The 25,753-nt window shown below is 44.0% G+C and overlaps 1 protein-coding gene across 1 annotated transcript in view; it reads right to left on the bottom strand.

Annotated features, from left to right (window-relative positions):
• Window positions 1-5,236: 5,236 nt before the first annotated feature.
• The window catches only part of LOC309331397 (polypeptide N-acetylgalactosaminyltransferase 17), a 72,084-nt gene continuing 51,567 nt past the window's right edge, over window positions 5,237-25,753 (bottom strand). Inside the window, exons 3-5 of the mRNA XM_081843612.1 lie at window positions 19,773-19,939; window positions 12,472-12,646; window positions 5,237-5,518 (exon numbers count right to left, since the gene is read on the bottom strand). Coding sequence (XP_081699738.1) covers window positions 5,275-5,518; window positions 12,472-12,646; window positions 19,773-19,939 — 586 coding nt within the window. The 3' untranslated portion in view covers window positions 5,237-5,274. The remainder of the gene's footprint in view (window positions 5,519-12,471; window positions 12,647-19,772; window positions 19,940-25,753) is intronic.

Below are 25,753 nucleotides of genomic sequence, written 5' to 3'. Positions count from 1 at the left end.
TTGGATGTGATACTTTAAAGGGTGGACCTCGTCCTAAAAAGCATGGTGCAAAAGGTAGGCGCGCATGAGCTCTAAACCTCTTTTAGAGCCACTCAAACTGTTGGCCTCCATAACATTTTGTGGGAGCATATTTCAGCGTTTAAGTATGTGCCGTGTAAATGAGCGCACAGGTGCTCCTGCTGTCTCAATTTACTAGGGCTATAATCTGGATTTTCTGGGATCTATCCTTTAAAGTAAACTACAGCTATGAGGACCAATATCAGACTGCAAGAAAAGAGGTTTGTAAGTAATCTGTGGAACTCACTCCCACAGCAAGCGGTGGTGGCCACCAACCTGGGCAGCTGTAAAAGAGAGGACTGGACACATTCATGGAGAATAACGCTATCGAAGGCTATTAGCTGCTATTGCTCTGTTCTGCCTTCAGAGTCAGAGGCAGCACAGATTAACCTCCCCAAGTTACATTCCAAGACACTGCGTGTTTAAGCGCAATCGCGTATAATTGAAACACCATTGGAAAAGCCTGCAAACATCCCGTTCCGCCCCCCCCGCCCCCGCCCCTTTTGGTGACTTTTCAGGTCACTTCTGGCTTCCGCACAGTCGCACACATATCAAATGCGCCTAAAACATTGCAGCCTGTACTGCTTCTGAATGCCAGTTGCTGGAAAATGCAGGAGGGAAGCATATCTGGCCACTTTGGGAACAGAATGGTGGACCTGATGCACCTACTGTGGCCTGGAAGGTGTATGATAGATTGGACAGAAGGATAATGCAATTTTAATAGTACAGTTATGAAATGGCTTATAGTTGCAAATATTAATTTGCAACTATACAAAATTTATCTGTGATGGGCTGCTTGATCCTTTGGAAACCAATATTAATTCTATTTATATATTACAAAAAGAATCATGTGGGGTGTAGGGAGTGGCCAGTGACTTTTGGAATGAGAATTAGGGAGTTATAAGCCTGTACCTATTTTTATCTGTGGACATACTGATGGGGTGGGTGACTGCTGGCTGGGTTATTGCAAAAGCATAACAGTTTCTGGGGAATTACTCCCACAAAACACATCTGTGCCTGGAAGAAACACAACTACTAAACAACAACAAAAGTACTATTAGGATCTGCCTCACCGTGGGCCCTTTTTGTTCTGGCATCTAGTGCCATGTTCTTGTCAAGTCAACTTAAGGCAACAAAAATCCAAACAGATCCTTGCCCATTAAAACCCCATTGGCGGCATTATGCATGTAGCTTTTTTCAAGCGGAAGAGACTGCAGTGCATTTTTTAAAAGTTTTTTTTTTTTTTTAATGGTACTTTGTCTTATCGAGATCAGCTTTAATAAATTATCACCCTTTAGCTCAAAATACAACTTTTCTCATGCTTGTGTATCTGTGAAAGCCCACCTGCTGGGAAGCAAAGGAAATATTCACATACTCCTTAACATCTCGTTCTCTCTGACATGCTGCATCGTGCTAAGAGTTCATTTGGGGGTAGGTTTATTCTAAATGGGGAATAAACCCCCAGGAATAAATTTGCAAGCCATCCCTGTTTGTTTTAGAAGGGATTAACAAGACCAATATGATACAATGAATCACCATGGGTTCACAGAAGCCCAAAAGGTCAGGTCTGCCTGAAACCTGGTTGAAACAAGCCTTAATGGCCATTGGTTGAGGTGCTGTGATGTCATGGAATGCTCACCTATTCAGAAGTGGTCTGTACCTAATTCACATGGCAAAGGACTTCCCTGTGGTTCCCTTACCGATATTTACATTATACTCGTTATGACCCAGTGACAGACAGCTCTGGGGAACTCATTCTGGGCTGCTAGCCTTACCCACATACCTGGGAGCATGTCCCATTGAACAATCGGTTACACAAATTCATGGAAAATAATGTCATCAGCAGCTACTAGACAGGATACCTATGTTCACACTCTGCTATTGGATGTGTTATAGCAGTTTGCAGGGAATCACAGGTGGGAAGAGTCCTGTTGGGCTCAAGTTCTAAACTAAATGAGTCCTGGTCCTGGTGCACCAGAATTCTTATGCACTTATGAAATGGTAAACATGCCTAGGATTTTGCTGTTAGAATTTTGTTCCTGTCTTCACCCCCATCACACACACCCAGTTAAAATGAACTCAAGTTTGCAACATCTGCAGCACTAGAAACGTCACATCACTAATCTACTAATCTTCACAGTGGTGTGGGAGGGAGAGGAAACAGATACGCAGAAACACATTTCAATATAGCTCATCTGCTAAAATGGAAAAAAATAAACCCTGCTTTGTTTCATACATCTCTGTCACACAGTCCCAACTCATGCCAAAAAATCTCACCAGGAACAGAGGTGGAGAGTTCTGCCAAGCACACTGTTACGATGAATGGAAGTTGGATTGGGTATGCCCTTTAAGGTGAGGAATGTTGTACCTCCAGCTCCTTCCATCATAATTCTAAAATTGTACACAGTTCTCTCAGGCCATCTTTTTTTGTTTGTTTGTTTTCACTTGTTTTGCTTATGTGTAGGTTTCTTTAAAAAAAAAATGGTTCAGAAATAGCAAATTGAATCAATGGAACAATCTTTTTGAGTCTGCTATCCACTTGAGCCAACCATCTGCTTTCTGCGTCTCGACGTCTTCCAGGGGATGTGTAATATTGATTGGAATCTGGCTCTCTCACACACACATACACACATGAAATATGAACCTTCTTTCCCATACAGCTAGGAACAGGATACAGCTAGGAACAGGAATGGAAGGATCTTTCCATTTTGGTTCTCATAGTTTCTCATTTCTCCATTCTTCAATTCAGTTCCTCGCACTTCTACAGCAATTTATTTATTTTTTACATAAAAACAAATTCTTCAGGAACATTATTCAGCATTTTAGTGCAAATTTCTCTCAGTAAAAATACTCCCCCCCATGTATAGTGTACATTTCTTCTAATATGATGAATTTTTGTATGTTATTTTACTCATTTATTCATTGTGATGCACATTTCCCTCTAAATTACGCATTTCTGTGACACCTCTGGATCTGTTGTAAGAGGGCAGGAAGGTGGCTGAGGACAGACTGAGCTTTGGTGCCCCATTCACCTTAATGGATGAACCTCAACTGGCCTTCCCTCTGATCTTTAACACAAAGTTCTTGATGACACCTCTTGCAAGGAAAGTATTTTGCTTTCCTCTTTTGTAATTGATCAAGCAAGCACTTTTCTAGAACCACCACCTGAAGTTCATTTCTGAATGAAGCATTTTATTTGATTCCAGACAATTTGCCCCATGAGAGAGATCCTGTATGCTTCTTCAATCAAAGGAAAATCATTGCACAGACAGTGTGCGAGAAAAATGTGTTTCAAATATACCAGACCTTCTCAGGAGAGTTGTTCTTCTTCCACCAGCCGCCACAATGACTCAGCCTACAAAAACATTAACTCTATTCTGATGATCTTATCTTGCCCAATTCCAAGCTTTGGGGTTCATCTGTCTTCCTGTACACATGTGATGCTCTAATTTCACTTTTTTGTTTCCAACACGGTTGGACAGGCCGTGCTAATAGAAATGGGGAAGTTTTCCAGTGTTCTCCTCAGATTGAGCACAAGCTCAGGAGTGGGAGTCTCTTTCTGCCCACTGTCATGCAGTCTAATGGCACACCTCTTCTCCATTTATTTGAATGGGGACAGGCAGACAGATACTGTACGGAGGGGTTGGATCACAGGGAAGAATGGCAATCTGCCTGTGAAGGACCCACCCCCTCTAATTTTGTCCCAGCAGAATCTCACCCCCCCTGGGGGAAAGGGGGAATGAGGCTCCCAAAATATGCAGCAGAGGCAAAATCAGAGGATGAGGGAGGAAGAGTGATCTTATTCTATCCCCATATCTTTAACCAACAAGCGCTTCTTTGTTTTAATTGTATTTGTTTTGCCAAAATCTTGCAAGGGCATTCCACTTTGGAAATCAGGGCTGAAAAGAGGGTGAACACAACAGACTAATGAAGTAGGTGGGCATTGTGGTTGTCTTCCCCATGAGTCACTTGAAAGTTGCCAATGATCTCGGTGAACTGCTTAAAAGATTTGTCTGGCTGTTGCAGCAATTGAAATGTGCTGTGATTGACGATGTATGATTTTAAGCACATTTTTAATTGCTGATTTTTTAAATTGTATTTTATGGCGTTACAGTCTGTGTTATATAGAACTCAAATTGCAACACAGCAAAATGCAATGGAAGAACTGAAAGAAGCAATAAAAATACAATTAAAAATCAAAAGGACTATTTAAAGCAGACATGACGCAAGACAGCTGACTTAACCTAACAGAACACCAGCGAGCCACAGATTTGGGAACTCCTGCAATACAGTCCGTTATGCACCTAAGTGCTTGTTCATGTGACAAAATCATCAGACGCGTGCCAGTATGCAAATTCTATATAAATGAAGGATTGCTCTCACTCGTAATCCTTTCCTATGGCATACAGCCAACATGATTTTGGTTCAGTTGGTTGACAGCACTCCAGGCCTGTGGCATCTGGGTTGGATCTGCTTTTTCAAAACTCTTGCTAATCTCCAAATATCACACAGTACATCCCAATTCTTTTACTATTAACTGCTACACTCAACTCACATTTGGAGTTTTAAGACTTTCAGAACACAAGAAGCAAGATGGCTCCAAGAACAGCAGACTATGCAAGGCCTCAAAAGTGCTAATGTTTCCATTCCATTCAAAGTAATCTAGAATAAGATATTGGCTACATCTTGCACACTTCCTGTGGAAAGTATCTGCAATTAAGCTGTTGGAAAATCTGATTGTTCTGCTAGAGATTGCATGGAAAGCTGGAAAGGATTGTTCAGCCACTTGCCATCTTTAAAGTGTTGTGATTTATCCTCATCGTATCTCTCCTTGACATATCATAATGCCTGCTCTTCACCTTTCCCATCTCTTATGGAGAACAGTCACAGAATCATAGAACTGTAAAGTTGGAAGGGATATTGAGGGTCATCTAGCCCAAACCCTTGCAATTCAGGAATCTTTTCCCCAACATAGGGCTCGAACGCATGACCCTGAGATTAGGAACTGCATGCTCTACGGACTCAGCTTTTCCAGAAGAGATGAGATCTGCAATGGACAAAGGTCAGTAGGAGCTCCACTGTCCCTTCCCAATTTCTCCACTTGTTTCTGGGAGATTTTTGCTGAATTCTCCAGTCATAAAGACTGGCCGACACATCAATGTGACAAGTAACTTATAACCAGAATCTTAATGTGGGTAAATCTGAATTCACAGATTCTCATTGAAATGCCTGCAATTTCACATCATGCTGTTCTGCAACCAACCTGATTGGGAGTGAAGGGTCTCCAGCATCCCACCAGTCCTTCGGTGGGCTAATGTACATGCACCACAGTTCCCAACTGTATCCATGGGCTGAATTTTCATAGCGCTGAACCTCAAAGGTGTCCTGCTTGATATTGTCAATAGAAGGAAGGATGACCCTTTTCCGGTTTTCCTGGATCCGTGAAAGAACAGGCTCAGCCCTGAAAAGGAAAGCAAAACAGCTTTGAAGGACGTAGGCATCTCGATCCTAACTGGGGTGGGGTGGGAGATGAGGAGTGGCAGCTGCTCCTTTGCTTCTGAAGGCCTACCTGCCCACATTGACTAGGGCAAAAGGTAGGTGCTTGTGGATTACTGCACTCATGCCGTGGGGTTTCCCCCAGACAGACCCCTAGGAACGTCACACTCATCGCTGAATGACATAAGAACTTTGGACTGTTGAGTAAAACGAAATTTCAAATCTAGCACGGCAATAGATTCTGACAGGATATAAATAGAATCATCTATGTATGATATTTGCATTTGAAATGTAATGAGATGCATCAAAATTCCGACAACCTGCACAGCCATAACCATACAAGTGCAAGGCTTCTTTCTTTTCTTTTCTTTTTTCTTTTCTTTTCTTTTTGCATTCAGGGCTTTTACACAGACTCCTTCAGGGAAGGTATTTACAGTGGCTATGTTTACTAAGAAGCAAGCCCCTTCGAGTTCATTGGGACAGCCCCCCCCCCAATTAAGAGAGTACAGAATTACAGCCTAAATCCGTAACTGGTGTTCGTTTGCCTAATTTGATTTATACACCCTGCCCTTAACAGTCCCCTGTTGTCAACTGGCCCCAAAGCTTTCCTCTGCTTTTGTGAAGATGAGAGACCGTGTACTTGAGTCACCTTGAGATATCATGAAATGTAGGTAGCTGAAACACTAAGCCCTTCAGCAGTATCACTTGCTGTTTTCACAAAGCATTTATGATGGTTTTCTCAGGATAATAATAATAATAATAATAATAATGCTTTTGTATAAGCCAATTCTTATTGCGACTGTGAACACTGAGTGTGTGTGTGGGGGTGTAACTTAAGGAAGGCCACATCTGCATCACATTTTTAAAGCACTATTATACCACGTTAACAGTTACAGAGTCAGGGAGCTATTGTTTGTTAAGGGTGGAATTGTTAGGGTTGCTGAAAGTTATGTGGAGACCCACATTTGTCTCACAGAACTACACTACAGAGTTCCCTGGGGAAAGGGATTGATTGCTAACCATTATAGGAATTGTAGCTCAGTAAGGGGAACGGAGTCTTCTAACAAGTTGGGAACTGTTGTTGTTGTTGTTGCTGCTGCTGCTGCTGCTGCTGCTGTTGTAATAATAATAATAATAAGCAACAACAATAATAAATGTGTATGCCATCCTTCATGTGTATATCTCAGGGTGGTTCACAACATAAAACTACAAGACAAAAAACACAAAATGCATAATAAGAACAAATCAATAATCCCCTTCCCCCCTTAAGACAGCATGGTGTAGTGGTTAAGAGTGGTAGATTTGTAATCTGGTGAACCGGGTCCCCGTCTCCGCTCCTCCACATGCAGCTGCTGGGTGACCTTGGGCCAGTCACACTTCTCTGAAGTCTCTCAGCCCCACTCACCTCACAGAGTGTTTGTTGTGGGGGAGAAAGGGAAAGGAGAATGTTAGCCACTTTGAGACTCCTTAAAGGGAGTGAAAGGCGGGATATCAAGTCCAAACTCTTCTTCTCTTCTTCTTAAACTACAGTTCCCAGAATTCTTTGTGAGAAGTATTGACTATTAAAGTAGTATGCATATGATTCTATAATTCTACCCGAACCCCAACTTCAAAATCTTGGTGGAAGGTGTGTGTTTAAATTTGGGGGCCGCTTCATAGCTTCCATTTGGTTCTGGACATCTACCTTGCACACATACATTGGAATTCAGAAGGGGTCAATGATCTTTGGAGGTCCTTCTATGTCTTATGGCTTTGAATAAAACAATGGAGTCCCCCATTTAGACTCATATGCTCCATCCCCATAACCATCTTGGCTGTGAGTCTCAGAAGACCTGCTCCCTGCCTTGCAGGCCTTTCCCCACCTGACTGATTCCGGCTACAAAAGGTGAGGCTGCAGACCCAGGTCATTGAGCCTGAGCTTCCACCGCCGCTACCCGCCATGAACCACCATTGGCAGGATCAGCAGCAACAGCAGCAGATACGTTCCATGCTTACGATGAGATTTCATCTCATAAGAATCATAGAGTTAGAAAGGACCTCCAGTCCAAAGCTCTATAATGGAATTTAGAATCTCTTACGGGGATCGAACCTGCAACCGTGGAGCTGTCTGCACCACGTTCTAACCAACTGAGCTATTGATTCCCTTGCTAATTATGCTGCTCTAAATGCACGTTTTATATTTGACTTCCTTCTCTGATGTTTTATTCTGGATTGTTTTATTTGATGCAGGTTGTAAACAGCTTTTAGATACCCCACCCCTTAAAAATATAAAGCAGTATCGAAATGAAATGAACAACAATAAAAACAGCAACATAATCCAAAGCAAAGTTCTGCTGTAATTGTAAAGCTCTCTGTGTAGTAAAACACAAGGGGGAATTCACTGCTCCATACATCAAAGAAGCCCTTTCAAAACACAGGAGTTCAGTCAATTATAGTGTCCTCCTTGCTCCACCTGCCTTGCGTGAGTGAGAAACCCAGTTCTGAAGAGCAAGTGACTTGAGCGATAACAGCATTTAGCTTAGCTCGGCGTACAGGTGCGAGCATTGAAAATAAGCTTTCTGAACACATCCTTCAGCTTTATTGTTCAAAGGAAAGCTCAGGTGACTCCACTCAAAATCTGTCTCTCCTCCACCTTGCTTGTTGTGTAGATATGCCACTATTTTACTCCTGGGTGCTTTCTGCATCTTTTTCAAGGCACACAATGAAACATGCATTATAGGCTCACGTGTCACACATATTTCAAGAATAGCAAGGGAGATGGAATTTTCTTTTTTCTTTTTCTTTTTTGAAAAAAAGAAACATAACCTGTTCTGTTGTAAAAACATAGGAAGAGGAAGGAGGAGGAGCACTTCTCTTTCAGCACACAGAAGTAGAAACAGCTTAAAGCCCTTTCATAGCCTTGACACTCCAGAAACAGAAGGGTGTGTGTGCTGTGGAAGCATTTTGCAACATGTCGTTGACACAAATTAGTAGTCCATTTATTCTAGACTGTCCATACAGTGGTGCCCACCCTGTGAAACATCCTCCCATCAGAAGTCAAGGAAATAAACAACTACAGTGGTACCTCGGGTTAAGTACTTAATTCTTTCCCGGAGGTCCGTACTTAACCTGAAACTGTTCTTAACCTGAAGCACCACTTTAGCTAATGGGGCCTCCTGCTGCTGCCATGCCGCCGGAGCACAATTTCTGTTCTCATCCTGAAGAAAAGTTCTTAACCTGAAGCACTATTTCTGGGTTAGCGGAGTCTGTAACCTGAAGCGTATGTAACCTGAGGTACCACTGTATCCGACTTTTAGAAGACACCTGAAAAAACCTGTTTAGGGAGGTTTTTAATGCTTGATGTTTTGTTCTGTTTTTAATGTTCTGTTGAAAGCCAGCCATAGTGGCTGGGGAAACCCAGCTAGATGGGCTGGGTAGAAATAATAAATTATTATTATATTATTATATTGTACAGCATTTCTCCTTATTAAGAACTCAAGAGTTTTATCCACTGCTAGACCCATTCAAGTGAATAGGTGAGGCTAACTTAGGCTTATTACTTTTAATGGGTTTACTCTGAGTAGAACTTAGCTGGTGACAATCCGTAAGTATAGGCAACACCCACCCACCCCTTTATGCCGGGGTTACGTTCCAGGGCACCACACACATCTGTGAAGTCTTATCTATTTGAAACACCTCTGAGTAAAGCCTGGAAATACCCCATTACACCCCTTTTTGTGATGTTTCTGGGTCACTTCCGGGTTTGGCACGATGTGCATATGTGAGGCCGCATATTGAACATGTGTAAATTGGCAGGTTGCCTTTACATAAGTAGAGCACTGTTGAATCAGACCAATGGCCCAACTAACCCAGCACCCTATTCTCACAGGGGCCAACCAGATGTCCATCAGAAGACCACAAGTGGGGCCTGAGGGTACGAGTATTCTCCCCACCTGTGATTCCCAGTAACTGGTATTCAAAAGCCCTCACTGAGTCAGAGAACCATACAATTGTAGAGTTGGAAGGGACCCTGAGGATCATGTAGTCTAAGCCTAGGCAAACTCGGCCCTGCAGATGTTTGGGGACTACAAATCCCATCATCCCTGACCACTGGTCCTGTTAGTTAGGGATGATGGGAGTTGTAGTCCCAAAACATCTGCAGGGCCGAGTTTGCCTATGCCTAATGTAGTCCAACTCCCTGCAATACAGCAATACGCAGCTGTCCCATATGGGGATCGAACCTGCAACCTTGGCATTATGAGCACCACATGCTAACCATCTGAGGCATCTGGGATGTCCATAGTACCTCTGGCAGCAGAAGCAGAACATCGCCACTGTGGCTCGTTGTTTTGTGGGGATTCCTGAAAGATAATACCACCTTATTGCTCTCTGGCAGGGGATTCTTGTGCTATAGCACAACAAAAGTGGGATTAAAAACAACAACACCTGGAACATCTGCATTATGAAAATTTGCAGGATTGCAGCAGAATGTGACAGGTAAAAGGTAAAGGTAAAGGACCCCTGACAGTTAAGTCCAGTCATGAACGACTCTGGGGTTGCGGCGCTCATCTCGCTTTACTGGCCGAGGGAGCTGGCATTTGTCCGCAGACAGTTTTTCTGGGTCCTGTGCCAGCATGACTAAGCCAGTTCTGGCGAAACCAGAGCAGCGCACAGAAATGCCATTTACCTTCCCGCCGGAGCAGTACCTATTTATTTACTTGCACTTTGACATGCTTTCGAACTGCTAGTTTGGCAGGAGCAGGGACCGAGCAATGGGAGCTCAATTAGAAATTTAGCCAAATGTCTTCTTCAAAACTTTAGCAGATACAAATGGCGTTGAAAGCATGGCCTTGCATAACTATCCCAATGCCATCACGAGCACAAATTATCATGAATGCACGTTTATGTCTGGAGAAGTCCCAGGAGAGGCATTTTAAATGGCTTTTTGCTGCCTCCCACTTATTCTTAGTGTGGGAGACTTAGGCTAATGTAACCATTACTAACTTAAAGGGCGGAATTCATTGTTCCACTACTACAAATTTTCCATCCATGCAAACATTGCCATAGCTGTCAAGCATCCCTTATTTGGAGGGACAGTCCCTTATTCCAGCGCCATGTCCCTCTGCTGTCCCTTATTGACGGATGTCCCTTAAATGTCCCTTAAATGATGTCCCTTAAATTTCAAAGGAAGCAGCTCCTCTCCCTCCCTCCCTGCCGGCCAGGGAGGAGGGAGGCTCCAAATGTGTTCCTTGGCTGTGTTGCGCACCCAATAAGAAGTCTAAGAACGACTGGGGGGTGGAGCTTGCATGCCTTGTGCTGATCAAATCGGCTGCGTTGCCTTTGCTCAGCGCTTCCCAGAGGAGAGGTGACAGTGGTTCGATTGACTTATGGGGGAAAAGAAAGGAGCTGGTTGACAAAAATGGTGGGTGACTGGCGATCTCGTGGCGAGGGGGGAGGCTGTGTGTGTGTGGCTAGTTAATGCAAGCTGAGGAAGTTTTTGAATGCTGGACGCCATTTTGTTGCATGTGCTGCTGCAAACTTTGCAGTGCAAAGCCAGGCCGGGGAGCCATCTTAAGTTGAGGCTGCATAGGCCTTGTGATGCATGTGATTCAGATTCTATTCAGTTGAACCTCTGGTTACAAAGTTGGTTGGACAGTGTTCTCGAAGCTACCAGCATGATTTTGACCAGACTGTAGGAGGACAGGAAGACTGGAGTGCCTGGAACAGGTGAGGCTGCAGGTCCCTTATTTTGGCTGCTGATCCCTTATTTTCAAGGCTGCTGGTCCCTTATTTTCAAATCTGTAAGTTGATAGCTATGAACATTGCAGCTTGACAGGTGGAATTATCTCCCCCCCCCCTTCCCCAGGTTCTGGTGGTTCTCCCACCCACCTGAAGCCAATCTTGGGGTGCATGGGGTGCACCAAAAGAAAATGGATGGAAGGCCCAGTTGCATAAGCAGAGGTCCTTGCAAAGGGCTTTCACTGGTGGGGTACGTTAGGTGAACCCCATCCAGTGTATTCCTGGTGTGAGATCATGAGGCTGAATTTGAGACAATGAGGGGTAGGGATGGAGGGAGAATGTGCTCTTGTTTTTACATCTTCATACAAGCCAACCTAATTTTCACTTCCCTGAATTCTGTGATACAGTTCTCCAACAACAACAACAAATGTACATATTATACAGAAGTGCACCCAAAAATTCATGTATCAGTAAAACATATTATTTTTAAAATGCATTGTATTATGGAGAATTGCTTGCCCAAATACATATATTATGCAAATGCATTTACAAATGCAGCCTTAAATGGAAACAGATTCCCTAGTTGCCAAACAGTGGCAGACTTTGGGCTCTCAAATTTCAGCAGCAACCTGTGTGATGCTAAATTTGGCGCCCGACCCTGACTCTAATATTTATTTATTTATTTATTTATTTATTTATTTATTTATTACCCACCAATCTGGCTGGGTTTCCCCAGCCACTCTGGGCAGCTCCCAACAAAATAATAATAATAATAATAATAATAATAATAATAATAAGGCGATAAAATATCAGACATTAAAACTTCCCTAAATAGGGCTGTCTTCAGATGTCTTCTAAAAGTAAGATAGTTGATTATTTCCTTGACATCTGATGGGAAGGCATTCCACAGGGTGGGTGCCACTACTGAGAAGGCCCTCTGCCTGGTTTCCTGCAACCTCACTTCTCGCAGTGAGGGAACCGCCAGAAGGCCCTCGGAGCTGGACCTTGGTGTCTGGGCTAAGTGCTGGGGGTGGAGACGCTCCCTCAGGTATACTGGGCAGTATTGTTCTGGCACCCCCTGCATGTGGTGCCCAGAGGGACTGCAGTGGTCACACTATCCTGAAGCCACCTCTGTTGCAGGATGACCAGCACATTGTTCTACTAATGAGTTAGCCCTGGGGCCTTAAGCGCTTCACGTACCAGCCTGCCGTGAACTCCACATGTGCATCGAAGAAGCCAGTGATCTGGCCCAAGGCAACCTTCCAGCCTTCGATGCGAGCTCGGATGAGGCCTTCCCTTTTCTGATTGCGGACCACCTTCACCAGGCCAGGGTATCGCTTGTTGACATACTCTTCCAGGGGTGCCTTCAACTCCTCTAGAATGAGAAAGAGAAACCCAAAGAACTGGAGTGACGCAGAGACTTTGGGAGTCAAAGCAGAAGCTGAGATGTTCTCATGTAGGACACCATCTCTGGTTCAATCAAAGTGCCACGTGCCAGACCAGGGTCTGTGCACACCTGGATTGAGAACCTATAATCTTGGCTTCCAACTGCATATTTAAGCCATGGTTCAGAAATTTTTTGACATAAATACAAGAATCAGACTAGTCTACAGAACAAGAATAATAATAAAAAAACCCCAAAAGTAAAAACCAGGAGAAAGAGAGAAAGAAAATAACTATAAGGCCATTTACCATATTTATATCATATATTAAAGGTAAAGGTAAAGGGACCTCTGATCATTAGGTCCAGTCATGGCCGACTCTGGGGTTGCGGCCCTCATCTCACTTTATTGGCCGAGGGAGCCGGCATACAGCTTCCGGGTCATGTGGCCAGCATGATTAAGCCCCTTCTGGCGAACCAGAGCAGCACACAGAAATGCTCTTTACCTTCCCGCTGGAGTGGTACCTATTTATCTACTTGCACTTTGATGTGCTTTCAAACTGCTAGGTTGGCAGGAGAAGAGACCGAGCAATGGGAGCTCACCCCGTCGCAGCATATTGAACCGCTGACTTTCTGATTGGCAAGTCCTAGGCTCTGTGGTTTAACCCACAGCGCCACCCATGTCCCTATATCATATCTTAGGGTTGCCATATTTCAAGAAGAAAAAATCTGGACACAGTTGCTCAACTTCTTTGGGGCGATAGTCCAAAAAGTTGTTGAGATTTTCCTGAGCAATCATCCAAAGTTGTTGAGCTTTCTTTGGGGGGACGGAAGTCGTGGACAGTGGGCTTCTGAAATCATCATCTAGGAGGCAACAAGCTGCACAGCACTTCCGCCGGGGAACAGATGAAATCCTGGACATTTACTATTTAATTAATTTCCCCCCTGGGTGACAATTTAGCACCCACCTCCCAGACATCACCGGAATTTTGTGGTACATATGGTGACCCTATCATTTATCCACACGCAGAGAGGCAGACTCTCACATCTCCCATTTACAAGCATACTTCTTCCCTCACCTTGGGAATCTCTTTCCCCCTTTTGACTGTTCCCTTCCTGTGTCTGTCCTCCTCAGTCCAAGGTAAAGGACTTCTTCCCCACTCACCCATCAGCTTTTCATCTAAACTGCTCTCACTTTTCATCTGCTCTCTCTTTGACATTCCCAAAACAAGCCATGGCAGGCCACTGTTCAACAGGTTCAGCACTCCATGTCAAATAATATACATTGGGGAAACCCCCAGCCATTGAATTTCTGTCTGCTGTGAAGCTGTTAAAAGCATGGAAGTGTCACTACAAAAACCAAGGGAACAGCAACCCAACCTACTGCAACTGGCTTAATTCAATTATAAATCACTGCTGCATCACAGCAAACGACTTCATTGCAGTTGAAGATGGCAAATGGACTGAGGCATGATTTTCATTCAATAATTAGAAAAGACGGGGCTAATCTGAGAGAAGCACTAAATCAAAAGAGGTTTTTTTTTTTTTCATTTGATGCACTTAAAAGTTATTTTCGTTCCTCACACAAAGTACTTCGCTGCAGTTAAGGCTGGGAAATATATATTAAGCATTCTTCTGCTCCAGCCCTAAACATTCACCATTTCCATTAGGAAGAGCAGCATAGAAAATAGTTTGCATTTGATGTTCAACATTGGGGAAATCCAATTCCCCATTTTCATTTTTTAACTAAAACTGTAAGAGAGGCAGAGAGACACACACACAGAGAGAGACAGAGAATCCTTAGATCTTCAGAGGTGAAATGAGGGAGGAGATTTAGATACTCATTCATGTAGGAAGCCAGTTGCTATCAAGGCTGTAAAAGTAGCATAGAGAAAGTTAATAGAGAAAAGTTTGTCTCCCTCTGTATGGGAAATGTGTCCGGAAGACAAAAATATATCGAGGAGTTAGTGATCTGACAAGGTTACCCTTCCTGCCTCTGTTCCTTCTCCCTCCCTCGCTGTTGTTAAGTTTTTTGATGGTTTGAGAACAGTCTTCAATGCCCTGAGGAGGTGAAACCACCCCCCACAGCTGCCTTAATCAGTGGGGGGGGGGTAATGCTGGGAACCTTCAGTGCTGGATTTACTATAAGCTAAACAAGCTATAGCTTAGGGCCCCACTGTCTTGGGAGCCCCCCAAAAAATTAAAGGGGAAAAACTGGATGTACATTTCCAAAATTTAAGATAAAAAAACAAATAAAATAAAACCTACATACAGCAACAGTGTTTTGTTTTGTTTTGTGTTGTGTAGGTTCCTATGCTGTAAGTAATGGGCCCCGCCTGCTAGCCTGTTCCCTAAAATATCACTGGTTTGCTCATTTCTACATATAGGGTGCCTACATTCTGCATGTGCAAATGGCTTTAGATATCTTTTAGGTCCATAAATTACCATATAGCATATATTCAACACAAAAAAACAGCAGCAATTTGTTGTTGACAAAGGACAGCTGGACATATAAAGGGCCCCATGACCTTCAGTAGCTTAGGGCCTCAGCAAACCAAATCCAGCCCTGGGTACCTTCTTTGATGTTGGACATTTTTTTTGAGAAAGTGAGGCATTGGGAGGAGGTTGCTAAAGGATGATCTGCACGTAGCCAGCCTGGCAAGCCACACAGGCTATCTATAAAATCGGACGGTTTGGGCAGAGTTTCTTTGAAGCTTGTGCACGGACTGATCGGCCGTGCAAACTGAGGCTACCTGGGGGAGCTGCTTCGCCACTTTTGGGGGGCTTCCAAGCGGCAGATTGAAGTGCTTGCTTGGTATGTATACATTGCTTGCTGTTTGAGAAGAAGATCTTTAATCTTCTCACTCACTTGTGTATTTTGTATTTCTTCTGAATCTCTATTTTTTAATAAAAGAACAACCCACCTTGCCTTGGGCAAGACACCCCTCGTCCACTGCAACTCAAGAAGCTGAATGTTAGGAGATTGCAGACAGTACTTCTTCATAAAGTGAACAATTAAACTATGGAATCCACTCCCACAAGAAGCAAGTGATGACCACCAATTTGGATGGCTTCATGAAGATTAGTCAAATTCACGGATGCTACTTGCCATGACTGTTATGTACTGAAGTTCTCACCCTGGGCCAGCAGGGGGATACTATAGATATTTATGCAAATAAGGGATCAAAAGTGACGTTCAGTGATTGGATAGTTTTAGAAAATTGTTACAGTTACATTGTACTGGAGCTCTATATAAGCAGGCTGACTGAACCCTTCAGTTCAGTTCTGTCCTGGCCTGTGAATAAACAAGAGCTGTTTGAAGAATCGCTGTGTGGTCTGACATGTTCACCCACAACCTAACCTCTACCACTGGAGGCAGTTTGCTTCTGAATTCCAGTTTCTAGAACCACACTGGCGGAGAGCGTTGTTGTGCTCATGTCCTGCGTGCAAGCTTCCTGCTGGGGCTTCTAGTTGGCCAAAATGAGAATGGGATGTGGATTTCATGGCCCCCTGGCCTGATCCAGCAGGTTCTTCTTGAAGCAATACAAAACCTCTAACCATGAGATTACTTGAGGTGCAGATTTCGGTTTCTTTCACCCCTGGCACCATTCAACATCCTATTATGAGCATCAAAAGCTGCCCTACAAAGAGAGTGGGACCACTGGTCTATCTAGCTTAGCATTAACCAGCAGTGATGCTCCAGGATTTCAATTAAGGATCTCTCCTGGCCCTAGTTGGAGATGCTGAGAAGTGAACCTGGTATTTTTTGCATGCAAAACATGCCCTCTTTTGCTAATCCAGAGCTCAGTGGGTCTGGCTGTTAACCAGAAGGTTGGTGGTTCGAGCCCACCTACGGATTGTTGTGGGTAGATTTCCTGCATTGCAGGGGGTTCTACTATATGGGCCTGAGGGTCCCTTCCAACTCTACAATTCTGAGTCTTCCCAAGTCTCATTTCTTACTGTGGAGATGGCTTGATGCAGCCTCTCCTGTTCTGGGAGGGTTTCTGTCAGCACCTGCGTCCACGATCAGGTACCTGTGACATCAGACGATTGAATGGTGGGCACATCTGACCTGTCAAATTTGGCCCCCAAAAGGGTGGGGAAAGTAACAATCCAGTTCTCCACTCCAGGAGTACGGGAATGAAATTTGTTGGTCCATGAATCTGTTAGAATTCCTGCTCCATGATTGCAGTCATGGGATTTTTGTCTTTCACATGACGGTGACTTGAGCCACACCTGCACCATCCATTTAAAGTACAGCTATACTGCAACTGTTCCTCATCTCCCCCCTCCACTACACCCCCACAGCACTTCTGACAATGAGAGGTATCATCTCTCAATCAAATCCGCCTAGAGATTCTCATCTATAGTCAATGCCTTTTGATATTAGGCATCGCATTCAAGTTGCAATGAAATGGCTGGTTTCTGTGTGGTGCTTATCTATTATCCAAGGTGCAATGGATATCAAGGTTCCATGTTATGTATTTAAAGCACTATGTGACCATTTTAAATGCCATGTCTTCCCCTAAAGTATTTGGGGGGCCATAGCTTGTTAAAGCTTCTGAGGGTTGTCAGGAGACCCCTGTTTCCCTGGACAGTTCCATGTAAAGACAGATTGATGTTTAAACCACTCTGGGAACAGCACCCATAACAAACTATTTTTAGGACTCTTCAGGAGAAGCCATGACTGTTAAAATGGCTCATATGGGTGGGAAATTGGCTCTTTGGTTCCTGCACAGCCCAAAAGGTTTTTGTTCCACTCTTTTCTCCAAATACTGGTGGGGGGAAAACAATCTCACTGCAGAACTTCAAGAATTATTCCAGTTTCTCTTTCTCAGAGTCTACTGCTGGTGAAGACATTTGCAAGGTCAACATGCTTTGGAGATAAGTGGCAAAGCAGGCTGCTACTTCAAGAGAATGTAGGAATAAGAAATAAAAGGAGTGGTAAACAGCAGAGCGAAACCTCATGGGCTCAGGCTGAGATGGCGTCAAATGAAATGGGTTCAGGGCTTGCACTTTGAATGCGCAGACTTCTTGTGTATTCAAATAAAGCTGTATTTGCAGGACACAGTTCCCCTCACGCCGCATAGCCATTGCCCCCCATTTATTGCTCTGCCTTTTATGCCAAAGCGGAGACGCAGGAACAAAAGGGGAATGTCAAAGCAGCTGCGTGGCAGATTCCCACTCTGCCTCTAAACGGAAGTCACTTCCCTTCTGAGGAAATTCAAAGAGGCAGAGATTATAAATTGTCTCTAAGTCCCATAAGGCTGGTGTTGGGTTTCTTCATAGCATTGTTTTGACATAAGGCAATGCCATTAATATTTCAAAGTGCAGGCTTATGGCGCGGGCTCAGCACCACCCAGGCTGCAAAAAAAAACAAGGTTTAAGTTGTTCATGAAGGAGCAGGAGGCAGCTGAAGGTAGAATGCAAGCAAGATAAGTGGGAATTCGCAGTGCAGTGGGATCCCAGGTTGAATTCCTGGCACCTCCAGGTAGGAATGCGGAAGAACTGAAAGACTGGAGGGTCCCTGACAGCCTGGCCCCATCTGTGCTATTCATCTAAGCATCATTATACCACTTTAATGGGATGCGGGTGGCTCTGTGGATTAAACCACAGAGCCTAGGACTTGCCGATCAGAAGGACGGCGGTTCGAATCCCCGCGACGGGGTGAGCTCCCGTTGCTCAGTCTCTGCTCCTGCCAACCTAGCAGTTCGAAAGCACGTCAAAGTGCAAGTAGATAAATAGGTACCGCTCCGGCGGGAAGGTAAACGGCATTTCCATGCGCTGCTCTGGTTCGCCAGAAGCGGCTTAGTCATGCTGGCCACATGACCCGGAAGCTGTACGCCGGCTCCCTCGGCCAATAAAGCGAGTTGAGCGCCACAACCCCAGAGTCGGTCAAGACTGGACCTAATGGTCAGGGGTCCATTTACCTATACCTATACCACTTTAACCACCTTGGCTGCCCCTCCCAAAGAATTATGGGAACTGTAATTAGTTAAGGGGGTGAAAGTTGTTAGGGGGCAACCTATTCCCCTCACAGAGTTCCAATTCCCAGATTCCCCATGTAGATGGATGGATTGTTAAAGCAGTCTAGAAACTGTAGCTCTCTGAGGGGATAAGGGTCTCCTAACAGCACCCTTAAACAGCACCCTAACACAAGCATTTCATTGTATTTGGAAAGATGCCCTATCTAGAATTCCCCATGCAACCGAATGATCCACAGATCATGGGTAGGCAAACTAAGGCCCAGGGGCTGGATGCGGCCCAATCTCCTTCTAAATCTGGCCCGCAGACAGTCCAGGAATCAGCATGTTTTTACATGAGTAGAATGTGTCCTTTTACAGTGGTACCTCAGGTTAAGTACTTAATTCGTTCTGGAGGTCCATTCTTAACCTGAAGCTCTTCTTAACCTGAAGCACCACTTTAGCTAATGGGGCCTCCTGCTGCCGCCACGCCGCCAGAGCACAATTTCTGTTCTCATCCTGAAGCAAAGTTCTTAACCCGAGGTACTATTTCTGGGTTAGCGGAGTCTGTAACCTGAAGCATATGTAACCTGAAGCGTATGTAACCCGAGGTACCACTGTATTTAAAATGCATCTCTGGGTTATTTATGGGGCATAGAAATTCGTTCATTATTTTATTTCAAAATATAGTCCGGCCCCCCACAAGATCTGAGGGACAGTGGACCAACCCCCCACTGAAAAAGTTTGCTGACCCCTGGTCTAATTTTTATTAATAGCATCTGTAGCACCAGGCGTGGGGAGGAGGCGTAAGGAAGGAACATATCAAATTTACCCTTCTCATCCCCTGTCCCTAATGCACCCTTCTACTCCTAGGAAGGATGTCACCTCCTTCAATACCGGGTGCTTCCTAGTGGGTTTCTGCATGGCCAATCCTGTATGATTCATGAGGCAAGGAGATAAGAGGGCAAAATAAAGAAGTGTGGTTTGAACACAAGGGAGTGCCAAGATGCTATAAAAGGCAGCCGACAGTTGCGCAACTTGCAGGTAGCTCTGGAGTCCAAGTGAGCATCCACTAGAGGCTGGTCCATTAAAGCAAAGGGTGACTGCTTTGAGAATGGCCTGCATGCGTTGTCCTCCAAAGGGATGAGCTCACTCACCTTCGTCACTGTTGTCATCTACGAGAATTATCTCCTTCAGCAGGTGAGCAGGTGTGTGATTCACCGCACTGTGCACTGAACGCAGGATGACCGACAAGGCCTCGTTCACGAAGATAAAAATAATAGAAATCTGCGGGAGGTCCTTTGGGTATTTCAGCTCTTTACACCTGTAAGGCAGAGAGGGAGCAAAGCAAAGTTAGCCAAAGACTTAGGACTTGGCTACGTTACTAAAAAACCAGCATTCTGAATGCGCTATAAACATGGAACACCAGACAGTGCTGGGGAGCAAAAAAAACAACAACTAGGTGATTATTCATAACCTTTTTCTTTTGTTATAACAATTTAATTTCTGACTTATTTATAGTGTTGTTTTTTTCCCTGTGTGTAGATCAACCCTTAAAATACTTTCTATAACCATCAGAAGCAGAACATCCACAAGAACTGTTATCACACTGAACCAGGGATGAATGGATCGGCCAATTTTTTTCCATGTCACTTTTGCCTGTGTTTTTTTTCATACGTCTGTCCCAATTTTGAGCCAATCTGTTGTTGCTTTTTTAATCTACGTAGAAATTTGTATTTAAATACATATTTTCCAAACCTATTTTCTTGCAAATTACACATTTGAGCAGAGAAACTGCATCAGAAAATTTGAGGAGGGCAAAAGCCAGAGGAGAAACTGGGTTCCAATCTGCACATTAGTCTGAGAGATACTAATCAAGTCAATTCCTCAAGCATCCTGGAAATGACCTCCTGGGCTTCCCTCCTGCATGGTTGCAGGATCAGGTCCAACAGTCAAGCAAGGCTTGCTGGTGAAAGATGTCTGGGAGATGAACTGGATGTAGAAGACTTTGGGAGAGACACCGCTGTTGACAAAGCTGGCTTGTTTCCACTAACCGTAGGGATAATGAACCATCATTTATGTTCCTACAACATGCTAAAGTACATCAAGCATAAAAGAGAAGCAGAAACCTTCCATCTCCTCCTCAGGGCTGCATTGGATGAAAGGAGAGTACATGAGCTTCAAAGCTGCTCATCCTCCTACCACTAAACTATGGCTTAGCATGACATCTAAAACCAGTTCAATGAGTTCACTTTTCACTCTGAGATTTAACTTTGACCGAACACTGAAGGAGGACAAGTCTAGCAACTCACAGATAGATACCAGGGAACAGGAACTGACCCTGTTAAGTAGCAGCAGATGGGATGCATAGATACTGCATGCAGCAAACTGTACAGATTTAGAATCCTACATGACACTAAGAGCTGTTTGACAGTGGAACAGATTCCCTTGGGAGGTTGTGGGCTCTCCTTCCATGGAGGTTTTTAAGCAGAGGTTGGATGGCCATCTGTCATGGATGCTGTAGCTGAGATTCCTGCATTGCAGGGGGTTGGATTAGATGACCCTTGGTGTCCCTTCCAACTCTACGATATCCACTAGGGTGTAACTATTAACCTCTAACAACAAAAATGGGGACTAAGGAGAATGTGGGGGGGGGATACCTGGTAGGTTTTATCGTATGTAACACCACTGCAGCAATACATCTCTCAGGCGACTCCACTTTTTCCACTTATGCAGTAAACTAAGTGTCCATAAACATATTTCAACATTTGGCCTTTGAATTAAGGCAAGCGTTGCTGTGCTTTCTGAAGTAAAGCACCTCTGGGGCTTCTCCCCAACAGTTCTATGCGCCTCTATGACTTGTGGGATTAAAGACCTAAGCAGGCAAATGGCCTTCCTGGTTATAGAGATAAACAACATTGGCCCTCCTTTGAATACTGTTATATTGATGGAAAGTCACCTGAACTATGCCAAACCTTCGTGGAGCAGGCCTAGCTACTAGCAGCAGCAAAGGCAGCTCAGTTTTAGCAAGTTAATAAATTTTCTTAATGCCTCCACTTTGCATCCCATAGAGATTTCTGGTACCATATTAGAATATAGGAGACAGAAGAATGAGAGTGTTTTGCCTGGAATAGCTTCAGAGCTCATGTTAAGAATTCTTTTAAGTGCTTGCCATTTTAACGGAGAGGTATACTACCATCCTTGTTTGCAAGCAAATTGGTGTGGTAGAAAATTCCCATATTCAAGTGGTCAGGGATGCTTCCTATATAGTTGGCTTAATGAGATCAGAGCACCAGAACATTGCTTGGAGATCCCAGTGTAATGTGGATTCATTCTTCACACACAGGTCTGGAGAACCCATTCCAATCAGCATGGGGGTGCACGTACAAAAGGGGCACAATGGCCCCTTTGAGGTCTTCCCCACGAATCAACTGAGCCCCCCACTCACCTCCCCCTTGCTCATGAGATGTAGAGGATAGCTTCCTTTCTCTCTCTGGAAAAGTACAGAGAGCTGAAGGAGGAACTTAGAAGAATGACACTCTTTCCCACTTCCTCTTTAATCTTGGTGGTCTCCAAGGTGAGAGCAGAGGCAAGCACAGTGTGGCTTCAGTGGCCAGCTCCTCCTGAGCACACAAAAGGAGGAACCACCTGCCATTGAAGACTCAATGCACTGGGCTCCACACTCGGCCTCCTCCCAACTATGTGATGTCATGTGCATGACATCACATGCGCACGATGCACAATGGGCCTGGTCAGTTTTGGGCACAGCTTGGCACCTCTGGCCACAGCTCTGTCAAAGAGTGCATATGTTGCATAGCAAAGGTCTCCTGTTTATGAAGCAAGGCATTTGCAAATTGGAAAGATTTCTAGTAAATAAAAATAACAATGCACACCACCAATTGCCACAAGGTGTTAGCGGTGAGAGGCAAGCCCAAAATAACTTCAAATCATCCAGAAATGCAATACAGCTTTTGTCCACCACCACTTACTCTTCATAATAAAGAGCTATTTGTCGGGTTGCTTTTGATTCTCGGATGAAAACAACCCTCTTTCAAATATCCATTCATACCCAGAGTGTTAGTTATTGCCTCGATTAAAGCGGCTGAGTTGAAGGATGCTTGATTAATTTTCTTCCACACAAACACCGAGATCAACCAGAAAATTAACTGAGCTGTGCATAATTACGAGGAGCATCTGAGAAGTCGTTAAGAGAGAGAGAAACTTCAGAGTTATATTTATGAGACGTCCCTTTCCCAGCTTCCCTAAGCTGAATGACATGCTTTGATTTAGATGCTTATTTTCCTTTGTGCTTTGCTCGTTCCTTTACGCCTGCCACCTTTCAAAAGGAAGATATCCATAGGAAGTCAGTTTATGTGTAATTTATGAAGCACCAGGTAAGAAATCTTTCCTCTGAACAAAGATGCTCCTCTCCCCAAAGACTTGATGATGAAATCCTTTGACAGAGTTGGCAGCAACAGAAGCAGCACCAGAGTTACGTTACATGTAAGGACAGATGAATATGGCCATTTCACTTTCTCTCGGCTCCTCATTTTCTCAATCTTAAATTCAGTGCTCCAGTTTTGCAGCAACTTACAATTCCCTCCCTGCCCCAAAACACTCCTCATGAAAATTCAGCAGCATTCTAGCAGGGATTTTCCCCCTAAACATACCCATTTTTGTACACAGTTTGGACTAACATGCATATTTTTGCAAATAAATTTCCTTACGCATTTTTCATTCTATTCTCATTAAGGTGCACACTTTTTTGCACACCCAAATACATGATTTTTTTGTGTGCACATCGGCTGGTTGGAGAACTGCATCATGAAATTAAGGGAAGTGCAAATACTATCTCCCCCTGAATAGGAAGAAAAGACTTTCCCATTCAGGGTGGGGTTTTCCCTGTGCCATTTTGACTCTCACTCCATAGCTGCCTGCAGGTATCTGCACATATATTGTAGGCTCTCTTCAGGCCTATTCATGCATTCAGGGCAAATGCATGAAGCCTCAACATGGGTGGGTGGGTGGAAATTGGCAAGCCTCACCACTAACACCCCAGTGCATGCTCAACACCACACACAAGAGGTAGGGACTCTTGGCTCTACTTGTGTTGGAATAGATAGAGCTTTGACCTGATATACTAAGACTGTTATCATGTTCTTATGGATCAGAAGGTTCAGGGTAACCCTAGGGCAGGGGTCAGCAAACTTTTTCAGCGGGGGGCTGGTCCACTGTTCCTCAGACCTTGTGGGGGGCCGGACTATATTTTGAAAAAAAATAATGAACGAATTCCTATGCCCCACAAATAACTCAGAGATGCATTTAAAATAAAAGGACACATTCTACTCATGTAAAAACACACTGATTCCCGGACCATTCACAGGCCAGATTTAGAAGGCGATTGGGTAGGATACGGCTCCTGGGCCTTAGTTTGCCTACCCATGCCGTAGGGTTTGCAGTATTAAAAAGATTTTAGGGAAGGGAGAGAGAGTCTAATGAGGACTGAGCATGCTCGGTGGCCAGTAAATGCCAAGTTAATGTGAGATGAGAGGATGCAAACCTGGGAGGAGAAGATGAGTACTCCAGCTAAGAGTGCAATATTTTGCTACAGGTCCCACTTAAATGATATATTAATTGGGCCCTAAATATGGGGTGAGAGATTAATGGAAAAAGAATGGAAGGAATAAACAGCTTTCTCTCTCTCTCTACTTTTGTATGGAAAACTATTTGATATGTTGTCAAGGGGATAGGTTAAATTTTTTTGCTTGGTCGAAACTCTTCTTTTATAGCACATTCCTTTTTTAAAATTGTCTTTGCAGCGTGGGGTTTGCAGAACCTCGTTTTCTATTCATACCTTAACATGCTCTCATTGTTACCTCCCACATGCAGGAAGAATTCACAATCAACCTTCAGATCCATTAAGAAAACTCTATGGCAAAGTTCAAAGGAAGATATCCAAACAAAGAAGTATTGTATTGGCAGGAAGGAGTGGGAGAGAAGCAGCAGTGAGAGTGTCTATTGCTTCCAAAATTCTGCGTTCTTGTTGAATCTGGGTAATCAAACTTATATAGCTATATTCTTGCCTCGAATGCCAGAAGAGGCAAGGCAACACAACAAAGTGTGCAGGGGATGGAATCTATTTATTTGCACCCAATCATGCAAGGTTGTTGTTTTTTTTAAAAGCACATTTTCCAACTGTACAATTTCCCCATCAGACACCCCCTGCAAAAAAAGGGAAAAGGAAAAAAGAAAAAGTAGAACACACACAACATACGCTTTCCTCCTTAGGAGAGGAGTCAGTAGATCTACTATACCTGTACAGCCAAGATTCATTTACGAGTCTGCCTTAGTTTAATAACTACCAGGCACACAAAAGGGAGTACTTTAAGGGCATGCTATGAAAATAATGGTGAAGAAGAGGAGGTTCATTCAAAAAGAAGGTGTTTTGTGTTGCTTCTTTTAAGTATGGAAGCTGAATGAAATCTATTCTTATATAATAAATTCTGAACATGCTATCCTTGTTATTGCCTGTCATTTAAGTGCTTAATCAAGTACAGTGGTACCTCGGGCTAAGTACTTAATTCATTCTGGAGGTCCGTTCTTAACCTGAAACTGTTCTTAACCTGAAGCACCACTTTAACTAATGGGGCTTCCTGCTGCTGCTGTGCTGCCGGAGCCCAATTTCTGTACTCATCCTGAAGCAAAGTTCTTAACCTGAAGCACTATTTCTGGGTTAGCGGAGTGTGTAACCTGAAGCGTCTGTAACCTGAAGCGTATGTAACCCGAGGTATCACTGTACATATAACCAACATGATTAATTCCACCCCCATTTTTTTAACTGCTAATTTTTACCTCTGATTACCACATTTTGTTCGTAACATGCACACACACACACAACCCTTGCCACTAACCATAGAAGAGAAGGAGAAGAGTTTGGATTTGATATCCCGCTTTATCACTACCCAAAGGAGTCTCAAAGCGGCTAACATTCTCCTTTCCCTTCCACCCCCACAACAAACACTCTGTGAGGTGAGTGAGGCTGAGAGACTTCAGAGAAGTGGGACTAGCCCAAGGTCACCCAGCAGCTGCATGTGGAGGAGCAGGGAAGCGAACCCGGTTCACCAGATTATGAGTCTAC

The sequence above is a fragment of the Podarcis erhardii genome (genome assembly GCF_964252035.2).
Source record: "Podarcis erhardii genome assembly, chromosome: 16".
In the NCBI taxonomy this organism is placed as follows: Eukaryota; Metazoa; Chordata; class Lepidosauria; order Squamata; family Lacertidae; genus Podarcis; species Podarcis erhardii.
Note: the sequence above shows the minus strand (reverse complement) of the source record. Positions and strands in the feature narration are given on the sequence as shown.